Here is an 18,942-nt window from a genome sequence, read left to right as displayed (position 1 = left end):
TCCCGCTTCTCGAGAGCCCAGCGTCCTGACGAGCGGCCCCGCGGGGGCAGGGGTGGCAGCTCGGGCGCTGAGCGGGGCTCCCAGCTCGGAGTCGCACCGACCTAGGTTCAGGCCGCGCGGCTCAGGAGCCAGTGGTGTCCGCGCCCCCCTCGACGGCAGACAGGGGCTCCCCCTTGTGGGGGGCCGCCAGGATCACCTGTAGGACAGAGGGCGCCAGGGGGTCAGCGTCAGCAAGTGATGCTCACAGCGTCTTACTCAGAGGACAGTGCGAGGCAGGCCGGCGGGGCAGGTGCACGGCGCCTCGAGGGGTCCTTGGGGAGGTGGGGGAGGGACCCCAGGGCAAAGGGAGGGTAAACGAGCATATTTAGCTCCACCACCTCCCGAATCACCTCCAAAATGGCCATAAAGGATTTAAAAGGCTATGCACACACGAGTGTTTGACAAGGGGTGTCACAAAAGTGGGGAGAGACGGAAGAGGAGGGTGGAGAAGGTGACCTGGAGGCCCGCAGCGGGGAGGTGAAGGGCCCGAGTCCCAGCAGATCCCTGGGAAGACGGTGGGAGGGCCTGGTCCTTGGGAGCCGGGCCGAAGTGGGAGGACCGGTCCTAGGTCTCAGCCGGGGGCATTTCGTCCCCAGAGGGCCCGTGCTAAGCCGCTCCGGTCCCGGTGGGAGAGGCACGTGCGGGGGACGCCAGGCACGGGTGAGCTGGCAGTGGGAGGCCAGATGACCCCGAAGGGGAAGGGGGAGCCCCGGGCCCCTGGACCCATCTGCTCTGAAGGCGCTGGGCGGAGCCGCCCTTGCAGTAGGGGACATCTAACAGACACCTAGACAGACCCCGACACCCGCGGGTGCCCCCTCGGCTGGGGAACGCCAGGGTCCTGCCCACCCCCGCACCCCCGGCGAAGCCCACTGGTAATAAGCCCCTTCCCAGACACACTGATTCTTGGATAGTACAGAAAAAAAAAAAGCCCGAAGCCTCTGACTGGCGACTCCTCAGCTGTCGCCCCCTTAAGCCTTGGGTAGAAGGAGGCTCTCGACTGTGTGCTGCTGCCCCAGGTCGGCCTTGGCCTTGGGAGAGGACACACCTCCCCCTCACGCTCCACAATCTGGCTGCCTGTCCACTCCCTCCGCCCGCACAACCTGACCCGAGGGCCCTGGAGCCCGCCGAGGCAGCCCACAGAGGCCGCCTCCACGGCCAGGGTCCGCGCCTTGCTCTTCACCCTATGTCATGGTCGTAAGGTTCCCAGTCGGTGCCTAGAGCTGCAATTCATTGTTTCACTGCTGTGGAATAGTCTGTTTATCCCTCTCGTTGGCGGACCTTGGCGTTATCTCCAGGTTTTCGCTGTTACCAAGGTCATTCTTGGTTCAGATTTACTAGAGACTCTGGGGTGTGATTGTCCCTTCTGGGGTATGCGCCTGTTCAACTTTACAAGATGATACTGAATTACCTCCCAAAGTGGTCGTTCCAGCTTATACTCCATCAGCCCTGTACGTGGACAAGTCAGTTAACTAGTCTGCTTATCAAGTTCAACTCTGGCTTGACAGGTATAGTGAGGACTCACTTTATATCATTTAGATGAAAGGTGTTTAAAATTATTTATTTGATAATGGCAGTGGTCATATCCAAAAATCACATGCGCATCAAAACAGCAGATAGATTGTCTGGGGAGCCTCGTGACTGCATGCAGCTCACGCTGATGATGCACTATGTTTGTTACACCAGACGCCCAGCGTGGATGCCTCACGAAGCAACCGTGGCTCATTTTATCTAAACTCTGTCTTTCCTCAGAATGTATAATAAGATGTGGCATCAGACCCAAGAAGCCCTCAATTCTTTGCTTGACAAAGAGTCTCAGAATATCACGGAACCACGCAGAAGCCAAGTTTTCATCTTCCAGACGTTGGCCACCTTCTACATAAAATACGTGCAGATCTTCAGAAACCTGGAGAATGCCTATGACCAGATCGTCCACCCGCAGAAACGGATCCTGATCCGAAAAGTCCTGGATGGGGTGATGGGCCGCATCCTGGAGCTGAAGAACGAGATGGTCAACCTGGAGTTAACGGAGTTCCACTACTTCGACGACATCCTGCAGGACCTGAAGCTGGCTCCCGTGAGTGCTTGGCTTTCCTCAGGCTTCTGAGTTTCTTCGTGTTTTAGATAAGATAATGGGGCAGTGAACACACAATGCAACTGTATATATATTTTTTTTATATATATTTATATATATATATATATATATATTGCTGCTAAATTGTACACCTGAAACGTACTGGATTTCGTTAACCAATGTTACCATAAGAAAAAAAATTAAAAATAAATTTAAAAAAAAAAAGATACGTAGGCCTGTAGCCGATGCGCTCCAGACGGTGTAGACGCACTTACTAGCCGGTTGCTATGTGAGCAGTCGGAGGGGACCCCTTCCGGTAGGCCCTGGACCCGGATTGGGTTTCTCCAGTTTGGGGCGCAGAAGAATCACTCCATTCTGTTGGAAGCCAAGGTTATCGTGGTCTTGCTTGTCGCCGGGGTGTCTGTCCAGGCCTGTTGGGATGGAGTAGGCTACCCCCTTCCCAAATATCCTGTGGCACGAAAGCCCCCCGAGCATCAGCAGCAGCGCCCCCGCTCCGGTTTCCAGAGGCAGCCTCTCTGGGCTTCAGCTCCCATCACGTTCTGGAGGAGCAGCCTCTGGTTGCTGCCCCCTTCCTCCCAGGTGGATGGTGACTCAGGGACCTTCTCCCCAGCCCCTGGAGCTCTCCCTGCTGGCGCCTGTGGCCACAGCGCCCTCCCGTGGGCGTTCCACCCCTCGCCCTCACTGCCACCGCCCGGTCTCTGCGGAGGCTCTGTGTCTGGCCGGGTCTGCCAGGGACAGGTGGACACCTCACGTCAGCGTCATGGTCCCATGAGTTCAGGCTTCATTTTGCAAGAAACGTTTCCATAAAGTGACATTCAAAGGATAACACGTTTAATTTTCTACATGGGATTTAATGTTCCTTCCTTTTGAAAATATTCGGGCTTCTGTAAAGGTTAGGTTTCTTTCTGGGACAGATTTCCTAGCGTGAGTGCGTTCCGTTCCAGTGGACCAGAGAGGGTAACTGAGCTGAATGAGGTGCCGGACAACGCACCGCAGCCTTCGCGCTCATTGCGTCCGTTTGGGAGAGCGTGGACCGACGGGCCAGATTTTTTTAGGTCACGTGTACTTTACATACCCATGTGAAAATATCACGAACAACTTAAGGGAAATGTGAAATAAATAGTCATTAAATCATATTCCTAAATGTAATCAATAACGTAATATTAAATTAATTAATTTCATTCTAAGCGTATTAAATAATATTCCTAAATTTAAGAAATAAGAAGTCTATGAAATTTATATGGTGGATTCCTTCAGTTTTTCCCCTGCTTTTCTTACTGCTTCAGTCAGCCCTCTGCTTTCAAGGCCATGGTGTTGAGGGGGATGATGGAGCGGTGAGCATTGAGAGGGATGATGGAGCATGAACATGGAGAGGGATGATGGAGCCGTGAGCATTAGAGAGGGTTGATGGAATGAACATGGAGAGGGATGATGGAGCCGTGAGCATTGAGAGGGTTGATGGAGCCGTGAACATTGAGAGGGATGATGAATGAGTGACATCGTCAAGGAAGCATTCATGGCAGGACACTATCAACAGTCTTGGAAGGTGCAGATGGAGCCATGTCACGGCACTGAGGTCCAGCTGATTAGAGGGTGCATCCAACAGCAGAAGCATGGACTCCATAAAAACTGCCCTGGCCAGGGAGACACAGCAACCTCTGGAAACTTCTCTGTGGCCCAGTCCTGCATTTCAGGGTGGAACCGCAGACCGCTCTGTATCTGGGCTTCTGTGGCTTTGTCACCCGCATAGCCCACAGCTTCCCTAGGTCTTGCTGGGCCAGCACCCGGCTATTTGTACACTATGACCAGCACCTCTGACCACAGGTGATTAGTTCAGGGATGGACACCGTGGTGGCTGCATCGTCCAGTCCTTCCTTGAGAGATCCCGAACCAGGACAGAGAGACCAGTTTCTGTCTCAGAGTCTGAACTGGCGTCTCCCAAACTTGTGAGGAGTTGCAGACTTTATTCACCGGATGCGCAGGAAGCTGCTCTTCAGAGCAAAGGGGGCGGGGTGAGAACAGTGCAGACCCACCGAGAGGAGCAGCGGTAACTGGCAGAGTCCCGAAGGTGTCCTCATGCCCGGATCCCCGCCTGTTGCTGACAGACATCCAGCTATGCCCTGCCCCGGTGCCACGAGGTCCCAAATCCTCCCGTCAGTGTCCCCTTTTGGCTAACCTAGCCAGGAGACTGTTCCTGGAACTTGCCAGATAAGGAGGCTTTCCTGACAGGTCCCCTAATGTAGAGAAACGTGAAGGGGAGACAGTTTCCCTGCCACCAGACGTTTCCTCGATTCGACCCCCGGAGACTAGAACCCACGGCAGTGGGTCAGACACGTCTCGCGGATGGAGACCCGGCAGGAAGCCCACGGCGACGATGGCTCTCTTCCTCTCTTCCATGCCCGATGGCGGTTTCCTCCCCCTCCGAACCCTAACTATAATTTTAGGGTTCTACAAAGACCAATGGGAGCCATGTCCATAAAGTTCGTGTCTTAAAAGTTAGACACATCTGACACTTGAACATGCTTATTAATAAACAAAATCACAACATAGAAATATAGTCATTCTCCTCTGACTGCCCCCCACTCCCAGGCCACTGGATCCTGGAAGCTCACGCTTAGTCCCCCCCAGATACGCCATTAGACTAAGAAAGGTTCGGTTTTCAAAAACGATTGCCACCTCCCAGAAGTCGTGGGGACACATTCCCAACCAGGCCCTCAGAGAGACACCCCTCTACGCCATGATGCTTATTTACCGAAGGCCTGTTCCCAATTCCCAGGTTTGAGAGGAGTGTGTGGGGGGCCACACCCGAATGGGAAAGAAGGAAGCACCACCGATCCTGCAGACGAGAACCTGAGCTTCCCCAGTCATCCGATCTAGCAGAAGGCAGCAGGGTGTGTGTGAAACAGTATCTAGGACAGCGTTTCTCAGTGGGGTTGGCCAAGGGCCACCCACATCCTTCAGTAACCCTTGTGTGGTCTTGCTTTTTGAACTTGGACTGGTAAATACTCCTTTGACCTCCACTAATTTGAAATATTTGGTGATGTACAGAAGAATGTAAGTTTATATTTATTGTATAAAAAACAAGGTTTCTAATAAATTAATTCTTAAAATCATGTTTGTAATGTGGTAATTTAGGTAAAACAAACAGAATGATTAGAAAAATTGTCACCATTTACGTACAAATAGTTGCTGGTGTTGATAAATGATTAGGTTTAATTCAAAGAACTCGACGGCTCTATACTTTGCTATTCTAATTGGCATTATTATTTTAGATAGGCCGAGATGCTATTGTATTTCTTTAAAAAATTATTCTTATTAGTTAATCGAGTTGAATTAGTTCATCAATATGAATGACTAGTTTCACCGTAATAATTAAAAGAAGGGACGTGGCTACGATTTTCCTTTTTGACCTCGTGTCTTCTTAGCGGTAACAAATTCTCTTCAGTCCATGGGGCTCATTTTCTCTTCAGTGAGGGTGGGAAACAAAGCCAGTCCCTTTGATTCACACGTCCTTACTGTATATTTTAAATAGAGTTGAGTCCTGGAATCGTGACAAAAACGCTCTTCTGCTTATTTTTTGTCTTCTCTAGGAACAATTAGACATTCCCATACCCAAGTATTTTTTGAAGGAGAAGCTAGAAATAATAAAAGGAAGAGAGAAAATCCTCGCTCAGATATTAGCCGACTCTGGATTGGACATGTCCGAACTGGTTCGTACATCATTTTAACAAACGTTATCCCGTTATCTGTAAAACCTCCTTTTTCTGCTCCTAATGAAGAAAGAGTTATATGACTTTTCAGTGTGAGGAGAACAGCACCCTTGCCCCTTGTCATTCAGTGTATAAGGAGCTGTCGTTGGTGATTCATAACCATTACTTTTCAAGAACTTCGAAATAAAGATCAAAACGTGATGCTCTGTTGGTTAAATCAGTGTCTCTAAGGTTGAGTAGATTATCAGCTCCGTGTAACCTTCCATCTCGGATCCACCTCGCCTGAGTCGGATGCTGAATGTTGTTCACATAAAATAATTATGTGCTAAGATAACTTACCAAGAACTCGAAAGTTATTGCACGTTCTAAAAATGCTGATTGACCTTTTATAACTTCAGGTTGAGTTATAAAAGGTGTTTGGATCACCTCGAGTGGACTGTCTGTGGAGAAAGAGAAAGAAAAAAATCCTTTCTCTTTCTCTTAGCCACCCCCAACCACCACCCCCCAGAGAGCAAAGGACGCATGGAGTCCAGTCAGTTCTCTGGCCCCGAACCTCCTTCGTCCCCAGCATCGAGCACCTCCAGCTCCTGCCTGTTTTCACAGCTGTTCTGTCCCATTTCCTTCTCCTGGGCAGTGACGTCCCACTCGACTCCCTGCGACAGGCTTTTTCTCCCATCCTTTCCATGGGGATCTGCCACATCTGGCAAGTCAGCTTGTGCATTTCGGTGTCCTTCACTGCCTACCAAATCAGTGCCTCGTGCCTCTGGCGGGTCTTCGTGGCCCAAGCAGGAAGGCGGCAGTTGACTGTCCAAATGGGGACAATTCAGGGTGAACGGGGCACTATCAGCAACTAAGCTGCCACTGCGGATGCAGACCAGCATGTGCATGTTGTGTGCACACACACACACGCGTGCACACACACGCACTATTACACAGAGAAGCGAGCACCCTGGGAACCGCAGCCCCGGTGATGAACCAGAGCACCCAGACTCGGGACCTCAGTGTCCTGCTCTGTGTCCTGATGAGGTGGCCACCGCCACCCTCTGAGACTCGGAACAGGCCTCAACCCGTGTTCGGGTTTTTTCCGATTCCCGTGGCCTCTCCCTGCGCCCCATCCGTGCATGAGGCTCTACCCGAGCCAGGCCACGTGCACAGCGTCACCCTCGCTCCAGGGACAACAGAGGGTTGGGGCCTGAGTCCACGCAGAGCTCCCTCCTCTGTGGAACAGCGTGCGTGTCTCTGTGTGCACACGCACACGCACACGCACACGCACACGCACACAGGAAAAAGGGGGCGAAAGAATATTTACTGAGAACCTGCAGAAGCCAGATGCTTTTCACGTACATTCTCATGAAATTCAGACGTTTTTTCATACATAGTCTCATCCAGTGTCACTCACGCAGGCCTCTGGACGCCCCGGCCCCGCTTGCTCTCACCCACGCTTTCCTCCAAGAACAGCCCCTCACCTGACTTCGCTGCGACATTCCCCACCTGAGATCACCAGACAGCATTTTACTGCACGGGCCCGATTTCTCTCGTGCTTCGCAGCACCCATCATGTTCGAATGTTCCAGGATGCACATCTGTAGATGCCGGACGACACTTCACATAAAGTTAATACTCCTGCAATGATTTCAGCATTGGTCACACTCACTACGTCATTCTGTAACTGATGTTAAAGTCAGCATTTCACTTCACGTGCATTTTATGTTTTACATTTTCGTATTAGAGATGTGTATTTAATTTATGTTTATACTTTTAAGTTAATGAAACATCGGTAGCAATTTCAAGTTTCCTTGAATCCATTTTATTGGCATTCCTAGTATAATTCTCAGCCAACATAAAATATTGTACAGCTAATTAGGATTTTGTTTGGAATGGCAGAGGAAAGCTTAAGGAATCCTTAAAAATGGGACCACAGCGCGAACATGGCAGATTATCAAAATATACATAATTCATGGGAAAATAATTAGTACTGAGCGGCTCTCACACTCTTTAGCAACAGTTTGGGAATGCTTTGCAAGGTTGGGTTGGAAGTAGCGAGTGATGTATCCGGGATCCGTTGGTGCACCTAACATGTTTAAACCCTGATTTCTCTCAAATGCCTTTTGCAGAAATACCCTGGAAAGAGTATACCCCTAGAAGAGGCCATAAAATTAATCCAGATCGCAGAGAGGGCGCGGCAGGGTCGCCTGAGAGCGATATTCATGAAGCAGATCTTCCTTCGAGAATACAGAGCAAAGCAAGCCAGGCTCCTTGGAGAGAAAGGGGCGGATGTGGGGGCAGCCGCACTGCACATTCAGAAGGTGAGGATGTGGGCGCCGGAGCTGGGCGCAGCCGGAGGTGCTCACCGCGGTGGCGGTCAGCTCTGGAGCTCGGAATTCCAAAATCCTACCTTTAGCAGAACTGGATTCGATTCCAGAAAGATTAATTATCTTACCCAGGGGAAACTATTAACTAAGCTTGATCATGTTTTTGTTTGTTTGTTTGTTTGTTTGTTTGTTTTTAATTATAAATAGGTATAAAACACAGGGCATTTTCTTCAAATGTTTTTTGTTTTACTGTTGAGGTTTGATTGCTTTCGATAATTTTTTATTTTTCAATTACGGTTGACATACAATATTATATTAATTTCAGATATACGACATAGTGATTAGACATTTATAGAGCTCACAAAGTGATCACCCTGATAAATCTAGTACCCATCCGACACCATCCACAGTTATTCCAATAGTATTGACTATATTCCCTATGCTGTACCTTACATCCCCGTGACTATTTTGTAATTAACAATGTCTATTTCTTAATCCCTTTTCCTTTTTAACCCCGCCCCATAATCCCCCTCCCGTCCAGCAACCACCGAAATGTTTTCTGTATCTGTGAGTTTGTTTGTGTTTTGTTAGTTAACTTATTTTGTTCTTTAGAGTCTACGTAAAAGTGAAATCATATTTGTCTTTCTATGTCTGACTTAGCCACTCAGCACGACACCCTCTAGGTCCATCCACGTTGTTGCAAATGGCAAGATTTCATTCTTATCTTCAAGGGCTAGGTAATATTATATGTATTACATATATCTCCTCTTCTTTATCCATTCATCCACTGATGGACGCCCAGGTGGCCTCCGTATCTGGCCTATTGTAAATAATGCTGCAGTGAACATGTGGATGCCCACGTCCCTTCACAGTAGCGCCCTGGGTCCCTTCAGATAAGTGCCCAGCAGTGGGATTCCAGGGTCCTTCTTTGTCTCTTGCTGTAGCTTCTGTTTTAAAGTCTATTTTGTCTGGTGTGAGTATTGCTTCTTCAGCTTTTTTCCCTCCAGTTTTATGAAATATCTTTTTCTATCTCTTTACTTTCCATCTATGTCTTTCAACGTGGAGTCTCCTGTAGGCGGCATATGTAAGGGTCTTATTCTCTTATCCACTCTGTGTCTTTTGATTGGAGTGTTGAATCCATTTACATTTAAAGTAATTGTTGATAGATATGTAGTCATTGCCATTTATTATTCAAATTTTTTATCTTTTCTTCTTCTTAAAGAAGACCTTTTACCATTTCTTGTAGTATTGGTTTGGCAGTGATGAACTCCTTTAGCCTTTTCTTGTCTAGGAAGCTCCGTCCTTTGATTCTAGATGATAACCTTGCTGGGTATAGTAATCTTGGTTGTAGGTCCTTGCTTTCCATCACTTTGAATATTTTGCGTTGATACCTTCTGTCCTGCAAAGTTTCTGTTGAGAAATCAGCTGACCGGCTCATGGGAGCTCCCTCGTGGGTAACTAACAGCTCTTCTCCTGCCACTTAAGAGTCTCTCTCTGTCTTTCACCTTTGGCATTTTAATTATCTTGTGTTTTGGTGTGGGCCTCTTTGGGTTCATCTTGTTTAGAACTCTCTGCGCTTCCTGGGCTTGAACGTCTGTTTCCTTTGCCAGGTTAGGGAAGTTTTCCATCATTATTTCTTCAACTAGATTTTCAAATCCTGGCTCTCTCGCTTCTCTTTCTGATGCCCCTATTATGCAAATGTTGGTACGCTTGATGTTATCCCAGAGGCCCCTTAAACCATCCTCGTTGTTCTAGATTCTTTTTCTTGTTGCTGTTCTGCTTGGGTGTTTTCTGCTGCCTTCTCTTCCAAATCACCGGTTCGATCCTCTGCTTCGTCTGGTCTGCCGTCGATTCCTTTTAATGATTTCTTCATTTCTGACTGGTTCTTTTTCTACCTCCATTTCTGTGCTTTCTACATCTTTGTTGACGTTCTCACTGAGATCATCGAGCATCCTATAACCAGAGTTTCGAGCTCTGCGTGTGTTAGATTCTTGCCTCCATTTTGTTTAGTTCTTTTCCTGAGCTTCGTTTTGTTCTTTCGTTTGGGACATGTTTCTTTGTCTCCCCATTTTGGCTGCATATTAGGTAAGGCTGCTATGTCTCCTGATCTTAGTAGAGTGGCCTTATGTAGTAGGTATCCTGTGGGGCCCAGTAGTGCCGTCTCCCTGGTCACCTGAGCCATGTGCTGCACGTGTGTCCCTCGTGTGGGTTGTGTGTGCCCTCTGGTTGTAGTTGAGCCTTGATTGCTACTCGCGCGTCAGTCAGAGAGATTGATCCTCAGGCTGATTGGTCGTGAGGACGGGCTGTGACTACGCTGGAGGAGTGTTGTGCGGGAGCTGACCCTACGGAGCAGGATTCACTTTACTGGGGCTCTGGTGCCTGCTCAGTCTGCCCATTGGGTGTGTCATTTGCGGACATGGTTGGGTGGTGCTCTGGGGTGGTCTGAAGCTGACCACTGGTTGTGTTGGTTCTGGGACCTCTTGGGAGGGGCTCTGGTGTCAGCCAAGTTCAGCTATTGCCTGTGCCTTGCCCAGGGCCACTTGGTATGAGCTACAAAGTTATCTGCAGATGTTGCCAATTGTGCTGGCATTAGAGGCACCTGGGAGAGGCTTAGCTGTAAATTGAAGCCAGCTGCCACTAGTGCCGGGCTTGGGGCTGCTCAGCAAAGGGTCGGTGGCACACCGAGGCCAGGTACTGTTGTTTGGGGTTTGTGAACCTCTGAGAGATTTTAGGGAAATCCTCAGCGTGAGTCGACACAGGCTGTTTATATGGAAAAGCCACTAGAAGTGGCTTGGGTAGGACCGGAAGTTAGGAGGGGCGGGGCCTCAAAGAATCACATGGGTGGAGTGAGTGGCATCAGCCAAGTGATGGAGACTCCATATGACGGCCCCTGTGTCTGCTTGCCACATGAGAGAGGTCCCAGCAAAGGGACAGTGGCCTATGTCAGCACTTCTGTCTGGGAGAAAGCCGCCCCTCCAGCCCTTGCCCTGAAGCCAGACAACCCGGTTCCTCCCCGTGTGACCCTGGCGCCTCTCAAGCTGGGGCTCCCACGCTGGTGCTCAGACCGAGCGAGTCCAACAGCAGTGAGTCCGCCCCTGGGCGCTTAAGAGGAAAGTCTGCGATTCCCGCATCCCTGCATCCCACTCGGCCTCCACACAGCCAGAGATCGTGGGGACTTTTCTTCCCGGCACCGGAACCCTGGGCTGGGAGCCTAGTATGGGGCCAGGACCCCTCACTCCTCAGGGGGAACCTCTGCAGCCGCGACATCCATGCCGATTCTCAACCCGATTCTCAACCGCCACATAGAAACATGGGACCAGCCCGTTCCGCGTCTCTGCCCTCTTACCAGTCTCAAGGTGGCCTCTTCTGTGCGTCCCCAGTTATAGGACTCCTGCTCAGCCAGACCTCAGGCGGTTCTCACTGGTGGTGGTTCTGTAGCTTAGCGGTAATTGTGATGTGGTTGTGGGAGGAGGTTGGCACAGCGGCTCCCTGCTCCGCCACCTTGACCAGAAGCCCTCTTCTAATGTTTTTAAAGGTCATTGATAATCGTTGCAAAGAATGTTGGTAAGAATTCAGTGAGGTTATAAATTCTTAATGAATTTTTAAAAATACATCTACACACACGTATAATTACAGAAGGGATGCGAGGGTTAACATTTGCTAGCTTGCCAACGCATGTGTTATTCACACAAAATTCCGGCGACCATCACTGTAATCAGAACCTCGATGTCCCTTCTAAAAGCGGGACTGAGGTTTCCTTCCCTCTGTCAGATGAGCATCGTTGATTTGTACCCCATCTTTTTTTCAAATGGAGATTACATTGCTTACAGGAAAATGCATAAGATGCAATGTGACACAAATTAGAAATTGGCTAGAGAGAAAGTATAAGGACGTGAAACAGAGTGGAAAGATCAGGACTCTTTAATTGTGTTTGAATGGGAGTAAGGGGAGGTGGGGAGAGACATATAAGAAACTGTTTTCTGTCAAGTTTCTGTGGGGATATGTAGTTTTAAACAATCATCTGAGTTCACAGCTTGAGTTGTACAATTCTTGGACGTTATTGTAGTATAGTTCCCCATGTTACTGCAGAAGTTTGGGGGGTTTTTTAAACCATGAATTTAACCCTTAGATCTACCCCTACACTTCTGCAACCTAGAAGTTTCTCTGGAAGAAACCCAGGTTGAGAAATCTCACTATTATAGTATCTCAGTATTATAGGCCATTTTTTTTGTCCCCCAACTTGATGAAGATTTAGTTGACATATGACATTGTGTAAGTTTAAGATGTGCATTATGATCCAGTACATGGATATATTGTAAAATGATTGCCACGGTTTGGTTAATCAACATATCCATCGCCTCATACAATTACCGTTTTGTCTTAGTGAGAACATTAAAGATCTGAGTTTTTAAGTCCTGCATTGTTAACGGTACTGTGTGTTATGTCCCCAGAATTAAGTTACCTTTGTCTGTGCCTTTGACCACCTTCACCCATTTCTGTCACCCGCCCCATCCCCAACCCATGGTAACTACAAATCTATTGTCTGTTTTTACAGCTTCAGTATTTTTAGATTCCACATATAAGCGACATCATACATTCTTTCTCTGACTTGTTTCACTTATTCAGTGCCCTCAGGGTCCACCCATGTCGCCTCAACTGGCAGGATTTCCTTCTTTTTTATGGCTGAATAGTATTCCCTTGTGTGTATACAGCACATTTTCTTCTCTCATTCATCAGCGGACATTTAGGCTGTTTCCATGTCTTCGCTATCACTAATAATGCTGCAGTGAACATGGCGTACGGCTACCTCTTTGAGATACCGATTAGATTTGCTTTGGTTATTTGTCCAGAAATGGGATCGCCAGATCATCCGGCAGTTCCGTTTTTAATTTATTTCGAGTAACCTCCACGCCGTTTTCCGTAATGGCCATAACCCGTTCCATGCTCCCCAAGGGTGCACAAGGGTTTCCTTTTCTCCGTATCGTCACCAGCGTTGTCATCCCTTTTGGACAGTAGCCGTTCTAACAGATGTGAGGCTGTCGCCGAGTCAGCAGTGTTTGCTACCCGGGTGGGCGAGTATGGGTCCCATCTGGTCCCTGGGTGGAGGGGCTGCCTCCAGTACCCCTTGTTCAGTAGGGTGGCGCTGGGACAAGGATCTGCTTCGGAGTCCGCAGCTGGGTCCTCAGACAGCAGTGTGCATGACTCCTGTAATTCATTCTTTCTTTAGAAATTCTACCTGTAGTCACAGAAGGGAAACTGTTCCATCAACACACACACGTGCACGACCTTGACTGCATAGCCATTATGTCACTCGGAACCTGCAGTTTACGGGGAGAAACTATGACAGTGTGTCCTTTATTTTTTATATATTAAACAAGTAACCGTGTCTTTGTTTTCAGGTTTGGCGTGGTTTCTGTCAAAGTAAGAAAACAGAAAAAGAGCGGCAAGAGGAGATGGTATTCCTGGGAATGGTGAGTGTCCTTGCGCACGGACTGCGCATCTGCTTTTCTTAAAGACGATCCAATCCGTGAGACGCGTGTCTTCCTTAGAGAGCTCTCGGGGGCAGAAAGGAAATCAAAATAAGTGATCAGTGACTGAAGACGATGGAGTCACCTGTGTGACACAGACGCTTGCCCCGGGGGATCCGGAGACAGTGGGGCACGTCCGTTCACGGGTCTCTGGGAGAATCTGTGGACCACGCCACACGTGGAAACAGGCTCTGGGTCGCGCGCCGGATGCTGTCCCCGTCGATGCCGGCGTGCACGTGAATTTATTAGTGCGCGGTTGTGCGAATGGGTTTGCGCCGATAGAGCCGCCTTTTTGGGGTGATTGTAGTGATTACTGAATCGGTTAGTTATCTCCTGCTGGGTGACAGTGTTCCCGCAGACCCGGCGGCTCACACATACACGTTTGTTCTTCTGGTCCCCGTGGGCCGGGAGTCTGGGCACGTCTTAGCGGGGTCTTCTGGCCGGGGTCCCACAGGCTACAGCCCAGATGTCGGCTGGGGCTGGGGTCTCGTCTGAGGCTCCGAGTGGGAAGGGTCGGCGTGCAGGCTCGTGTGGCCACCGACGGGACTCAGCTCTGGTGGCCATCAGATGGAAGGGCTGTTTTCGCTCAGCTTCGGGCCGTAGATGCCTCTGCATGCGGCGACGTGGTTCGCCAGAGCCTATGAGGGAACGAGTGGATGCTTAGGATCCCCTGCGGTGACCGCGGGAGTGGCCTGTTCAGGTTGGTTAGAAGCAAGTCACAGGGCCCAGCCACACTCAGGTGACAGGAGCACAGGCGGGCGTGAGCGCCAGGAGGTGAGGAGAGTTGGGACTCTTGGGTCCTGTGCAAGGTCATTTCCCTCTGTCACCTGCATCGCCAAACCCCAGGCCTTCGAGGAGGACCCTCTGCCTAGCCCCTCCTGGGCGAGGGGCGCGTTCCAGCACTGAGTTAGAGGCGCTGGGGTGAGCCACATCGCTTGGCGCCCCGTGTCTCATGCCCAGATAAATATATTGAAATGGCGACATTGATAAATACAACGACGGGGACTTTGAACATACTAATCGCATACAGAGCTCTGGTGAGGCCGGTCAAGAACAGAAGGAAAGAAAACACAAATGCTCTGTACGTAACCACAGATGCTCACTGACAGGTTTACAGAATATTAGATAATATGAATTACTCTGGTAATAAGTTAGAAAATATTGAACGGAGATTATCTAGGGAAGTATACGTATCAAAACTGAGCAAAGAGGTCCAATACCTGCATAACCAGCCCCCGTGGCGAATGCTGAGGTTTTCAAAGTCCCTGTGTTATTTTGGGTCCAGTGAGAAGCAGGTACCAAGAAGTGAAAAAGTAAATGCAGTTTATACTATTTTACCAATTAATGGATATGGTTCCTTTCATATCATTCTTTTCTTTTTGCGTTTGTTACGTTTTCGAGTATCGCGCGCCCATTCTTACTTTTAGAGAAAAGAATCATGTGAGCTCCAGCCTGTGGCTGACGCGGAGCAGAGCGGAAGGCCCTGTGGGTCCCTTTACTCTGTGGTCGGCCATAAACGCGACTGTCTAAGCCGCATTTCCTTAGGTCTTTTATACAAATATTAAAATTTCCTTTCTGAGATTTTAGGGCTTAAATTAAAATATCTTATCAGTGATATTATTAATATCAGAAAAAACCATAATTTACTCCCACATTCAGGGTATCGCTGCGTAATTGTCACTGACTTCACAATGGCATATTCTGAACGGCAAAGGAAATGGTAAAACAGTCGGTTTCAGAGTCCTTACGTTGTCCTCCGGCCCTGCACCCCGACGTCCCCAAGGCTTCCGTGCACCGCCTCTGTCGTCAGCACGGATTGGAAAGTGCGACTTCTTTTGCTTGGTGAAGGAAGTCGCCCACACGTCCCAGACACTTGCAAGAGCGTGGTTTCCTGGTGAAGGGCAGCGTGTCACTGCGCACGCGTTTGCAAAGTCTCAGTTGTGACATCCAGGCTTTATTGTCTTTAAAAAATGATAAATCATGCCAGAGTGGCAAATACGATTTTAAAAATACCTTAAACTTTACCACCTAGTTTCTTGATTTCCTTTCCCTTTGATCTTTGAATTTCAAAAATAAGTCAACATTTATTTTGGGATTCGAAAATCCCTGGGGATGCCGGCCCATCTTTTATTTTCTATTCGTTTAGTCATGCTATGAGAATCAAGTGAGTGAGCGATCTCTGCCAGCTGTCACAGATTTTTATAATTTAAAAAAAAAAAACATGACTGGGTGGAATATTATGCAGTCATAAAAAAGAAGCAAATCCTGACACAGGCCACGACATGGATGAACTTTGAGGGCATCGTGCTAAGTAAAATAAGTCAGTCGCAAAAAGACAAACACTGTAAATCTGTTTCTGTGCGGTATCTAAAGTAGGCAGACTCAGAAACAAGGTAGAACGGTAGTCCCCAGGGCTGGGGGGGAAAGAGATAGGGAGTTGTTCAGTGCGGACAGAGTTTTAGTTTTGCAAAATGAAAAAGTTCTCCAGATCTGTCACACGACAGTGTGAATATATTTAATACTACTGAGCAACATACTTAAAAATGGCTAAGATAGTAAATTTTATGTTATATGTTTTTCGCCACAATTTTTTAAAAATTTACTGGAACATTGACATGTATACCGAAATGGTTCTACATAAATCATGATTATTCACAAATAACCCAAAAAAGATAAATTAAAAACTAAACGAGATACAATATTTCATTGAATCTAAGATGTTATCGATCGTAAAATACATCATGATTTTTATTTGCCATTAAAGAAAAATTGTTTAGTCAAATAAACCAAAACATCCTTCATTATAATACACATCCATCCTTAATTTTAGAAATGTTAAATTGTAAAAAAAGATGCATCTAAGAATTGGTGAAATAGGGCGAGTTGTGTCTGCCTTATGCGACAAAAAAAAAGATTTTGCAAGTTATAATTATTGACAAGAGTGTTACGCAATGCTTGTTCTCATCCATGAGTTAAATCAATTCAGCCTCTCTGAACGACCGTTAGCAGGCTGCAACAAGACCGTTAAAATACTTACGTCCTTCACCACCAATTCTATCTTAAGGAAGTCATCAGAAATTGAGATTTATGTGCGTGGAAGTTTTCTGGTGCTGTTTTTAATCATGAAAATTGGAAGTAGCTATGCTAGTGTTCTAGAACAGAGATATAGTTAGTTAGATAATTGGTGACGGGCCTGCATTAATGTGGTAATTGCCAACATTGAAAACATATATTCGTGACTAATTTACGATGACATGACAATGCTCAAAGTGAAAATACAGGAGTTAGAGCTGTACATAACTATGCTTCAACTAAACATGAATACACACATTCATGCACATACAAAAGAAAGAAGGGAAATGTACCGAATTCAAATAGTGTTCATTTTTTTAATGTGGGACTTTGGAAGATTTTTTTTGTCTATACTTGTCTATATTTTCCCAAATGCTTAAATGTTACTTCATTAGCTGGGGAAAAAAATTACACATTTAAAAATAAAAGCAGATGGCCATAGAATATTACCATTTTTTTTTCCTCCTACGATCCACGGATCGTTTGTTGGCTACGTCATGTGGATAGGTCGTGACGTGACACTGTGTCTCGGTTCCGCCCTTAAGGGGCACACAGGCATATGATATAACGATAAAAACAACAGTCACCTCCAGTCTTCTACTTTAAATATCAAACTCGCAGGCAGCAGATCCACTGAAAATGGTCTAAGCGTAACGGGAAAGTCTACATCAGCAGCGATTTCGATTCAACAGATTCCTTACGACGCCACCTGCGTTCACTGTTTACACGCCAGGAGCTTAGGGACCAGCCAGATGGCATTTCTTCATCCTGGGGTCTTAGTATCTTACATCGATACCACAGGAAGATAAAATTACATGTTTCTGACTATGATTTTTCTGTTTTACTTTGTAGTTTATATCTGCTCAGCTCACTTTTTAAAAAAAAAAATCTATTTTCAGCAATACAGAATTTGGATAGTATAGTGAGCAGTTTGTCTGTTTTTTATTAAATGTGACTTTCTCCAGTTTGCTTTTTTTTTTTTGGTACGTCTCTTCTCGATATTCACGTGTTATTGAAATTTTACGCTGTTGAGAAATATATGGATTCAATTTATAAAGAATGATATCTTGTGTTTACTGACTGATAACCATAAAAATAAATTACCCAAGTCTAAGAAATGTTTTTCACTATATCACTAATTAAGATATTGTTCACTCATTTTAAGTTTTCATTTTTCCTTTATTTCATGTTGTTGTATCACGCCCATGTAGAAACCACTGACTTATCTCATCAGAACTGAGCTTGTGTCTTTATTGGAAGCCTGGCACATTTCCAGGGGTGACTGGTTAGTCACTGAAACCAGAATTAGAGCAAGAAACATCATTATGCCTTTAATTCCTGACCAAATGTTTTTCTTGCCATTGTCATATAAATTTTTTCGATATTGCCATTTTAAATATTTATATTCTAAAATCTACAAAGGAAAATAAACAGCACTCTAAAAATTCACGTGCAGTTATTTTAATTGGCACAGCCAACGGAGTGGATCAAGGAAGGAAACTTAATGAATGTAATACATTTCCTTCCGCGGGTCCTTCGAAATAATGTGTCCTGCAGTCATGACCATCATATATTTTATGTTACCCCGAAGCTATCAATGTTTGCATTATAATGAACAGTGGGGGGGAGGGTGCTTATTAAAGAGAAAGAACTGTCACGTTGAAATGCATCAACTGAATCCTCGAAGCACCATAAAACCCTGCTCACTTTCAAATCCTGACATGAAACAAGCTTCATGCCAGATTATTCTTTGGTCAGTAAATTAGACTTCTTTCTTATTAAGCGAATACCCGCAACCGAGTAGGAGCTTGGGCGCCCAGCGAGCACTGCCTTCCGGGCTGCATTTGGGAAGGCGGTGTGCAGTGTCCTGCGCTTCCGTGCCCTCGGTCAGCATGTTCACAGGGAGTGGCCATCCAAGCCACAATGAGCAAAGAATCAAAATGAAACGCTCTTTAATGATCCCATTTTAATTTCAGCCAAAACCATGTCATCCAACTCGGTCATGCGTATTATTCATTATATTCGTCTTCAAATGACATTTGATTGTTTCTAGATATAAGTTTATTCTCAAAAAGACGGATTTACCACTGTTTACGGGGTTTCGTTTTGCTTTGCTTTAGTTTTGTTAATATATTTTAAATACAAAAGAGCCGTTCCGTGAGTGTCCCGGGGGAGGTGGCATCCTGCAAA

The 18,942-nt window shown here is 46.9% G+C and overlaps 1 protein-coding gene across 2 annotated transcripts in view; it reads left to right on the top strand.

Moving 5' to 3' along the window:
• Window positions 1–18,942, top strand: part of DRC11 (dynein regulatory complex subunit 11) — a 122,793-nt gene that overhangs the window by 6,516 nt on the left and 97,335 nt on the right. The window contains exons 2-5 of one of the 2 annotated variants that reach the window (XM_039860213.1): window positions 1,789–2,113; window positions 5,722–5,841; window positions 7,955–8,146; window positions 13,552–13,623. In XM_039860213.1, coding sequence (XP_039716147.1) covers window positions 1,789–2,113; window positions 5,722–5,841; window positions 7,955–8,146; window positions 13,552–13,623 — 709 coding nt within the window. The remainder of the gene's footprint in view (window positions 1–1,788; window positions 2,114–5,721; window positions 5,842–7,954; window positions 8,147–13,551; window positions 13,624–18,942) is intronic. The other variant, XM_039860224.1, reaches the window with a different exon arrangement.

Source organism: Pteropus medius, unplaced genomic scaffold, assembly GCF_902729225.1.
Source record: "Pteropus medius unplaced genomic scaffold, Ma_sr-lr_union100, whole genome shotgun sequence".
NCBI classification, from domain to species: Eukaryota; Metazoa; Chordata; class Mammalia; order Chiroptera; family Pteropodidae; genus Pteropus; species Pteropus medius.
The sequence above is the reverse complement of the archived record's forward strand: the minus strand, read 5'-3'. Positions and strand labels throughout refer to the sequence as shown.